At 48.5% G+C, this 1993-nt stretch overlaps 1 protein-coding gene across 1 annotated transcript; it reads right to left on the bottom strand.

Annotated features, from left to right (window-relative positions):
* Positions 1–593: 593 nt before the first annotated feature.
* T265_10128 (hypothetical protein) lies at positions 594–1789 on the bottom strand (the record flags this gene model as incomplete). Its single annotated transcript, XM_009176404.1, has 3 exons — positions 594–668; positions 802–960; positions 1346–1789. The coding sequence occupies 3 exons, from the start codon at positions 1787–1789 to the stop codon at positions 594–596; spliced, it is 678 nt and encodes a 225-aa protein (XP_009174668.1).
* Positions 1790–1993: the final 204 nt, after the last annotated feature.

The raw sequence follows: 1993 nt of genomic DNA, 5'->3' as shown, positions 1-1993 counted from the left end.
AATTTTTCCCAACAAGCGTGGTACCGAGGAGCTGAAACTTGTAAGTCTTGCACTTTTATTCGCCGAAACTCCCGCAGCAAAGCATTTTTATTGAAATCAAAAAGTAGCTTGTTTTGCTGACTCACAGGTATGACGGACTGCTGCGGAGAATGTGCAGCGCTCATTTAACAAACCTCTATATCCAATGTCATGCACACTATAATATCCTCTCCGCTTACTAGCACTTGAGTTGCATTATGGCTAGTGCGCTTTGGGTTCGACCTGGGCCTCCTGCATCGTCTAACATACTGGCTGACTGTTAGGCAGGGATCCGCACGAATCCCGCTATATCGCACGTCTTTAGGAGCTGCTACGGCCGATAAGCCTGGCCCGCTCGAGGTTGGCACAGAATTCGGGACGCTTGCCGGTCCGGCATCAAGACGAGATCTGATTGGTCAACAATCTGGACCCATCAGCCAATCATGACCCAGTATTGGCCAAATGCCGGTTGCCAATGGCGCATCCAGAACGCGTCATAAATTCCAGAAAATTAAAGCCGCTTTCCCTATACAAACGGAGCGCTGTACAACTGTTCTTGACTTCGTTTTTGGGCATTAATAGACCTTGTGCACCTTTGGTGGTTGTTTTGACGTGAACGCTGGCTTGGGAGGCTCAGACCGAGAGCTAAGCTGAGGAAAATACCGTTACTACAATTGGCAAACGGGAACCCACGATGTCAGTCAGATTTGATCAGCTCCGAGAACTATTGCAGCAGCAACTAAAGTAGTTTGAATTCACATTTGACGCTCTTTCTGGTCACACTTTTGACTCCTGGTTCAAGCGGTACGAAGACATGTTCAAAACTGATTTTTCCAAATTTGACGATGGATGGAAAGTCAGACTATTGCTGCGAAAACTCGGCACACCGGAGCATGAAAGGTTCATAAATTTCATTCTCCCCAAGCTGCCCCGCGACCTCAGCTTTGATGAAACGGTCAGAACACTGTCCCAGATATTCGGCGATCAAACATCACAGTTCGTTATCTACTACCAACGCCTAAAGTCGGTCAAGAAAGGTGATGCTGATTTCATCACGTTTGCCGGTGTTGTCAGTCGAGAATGTGAGCGCTGCAAGCTCAGCTCAATGACGGAGAATCAGTTTAAGTGCCTCATTTTTGTATCCGGTCTCCACTCATCCCAGGATGCTGACATCAGAACCAGGCTGCTTAACAGAATTGAACAGGATGCCGAAATGACGTCGCAGAGCCTCACCACTGAATGCCAACGCCTCATCAACCTAAAGCACGACACGGCTTTGATCGATCAGTCACCTGTGACCTCAAGCTGCTGCGTACAGGCAATCAACTCCATCTTGCCCAGGAAATCCAACAAGACGTCCGATCGAAGACAAAGTAAGCCTCCCACAAGTTGCTGGCATTGTGGTGAGTGGCATTTTGCTCGTTATTGCCAGTTCAGGCGTCACAAATATTCCAAGTGCATTCGTCGCGGCCACAAAGAAGATTTGTATCGATCTCAAAGACTGCAGCCATCCGCACACCACCGTGAAGCCCATAAATCGCGGTCCAACTCGGTGGCGGCAACATTCAAAGTTGATTTTGCTTGCCGAAGGAAGTTCGTGACGGTTCGTATCAACGACATCCCAGTTCGGTTGCACTGGCTCCGATATCACGCTGCTCAGTGAACGAACGTGGAAACGAATCGGTAAGCCACATGTGAAGCCGACTGAACAATTGGCCCGTAATGCTTCCGGTTGCAAACTGAAGTTGACTGGCGAAGTGGACTGCCTCATTAACTTCAAGGACTCGACGGCACAAGCCACCTGCTACCTGACGTCATGCCCCAAACCTGATCTCATGATGCTAGATTGGACCAAAAAGCTAAATCTGCTGGATAAACCAATCAATTCTATTTGCAACTGCATACACGCAGCACCCGGACAAACTCATCTGCCAAAGCGTTCACTTGAACACCTCCTACAACGTTATTCATCTGT

Source organism: Opisthorchis viverrini (genome assembly GCF_000715545.1).
Source record: "Opisthorchis viverrini unplaced genomic scaffold opera_v5_343, whole genome shotgun sequence".
Lineage (NCBI taxonomy): Eukaryota > Metazoa > Platyhelminthes > Trematoda > Opisthorchiida > Opisthorchiidae > Opisthorchis > Opisthorchis viverrini.
This window is presented reverse-complemented; position numbering and strand designations above follow the sequence as displayed.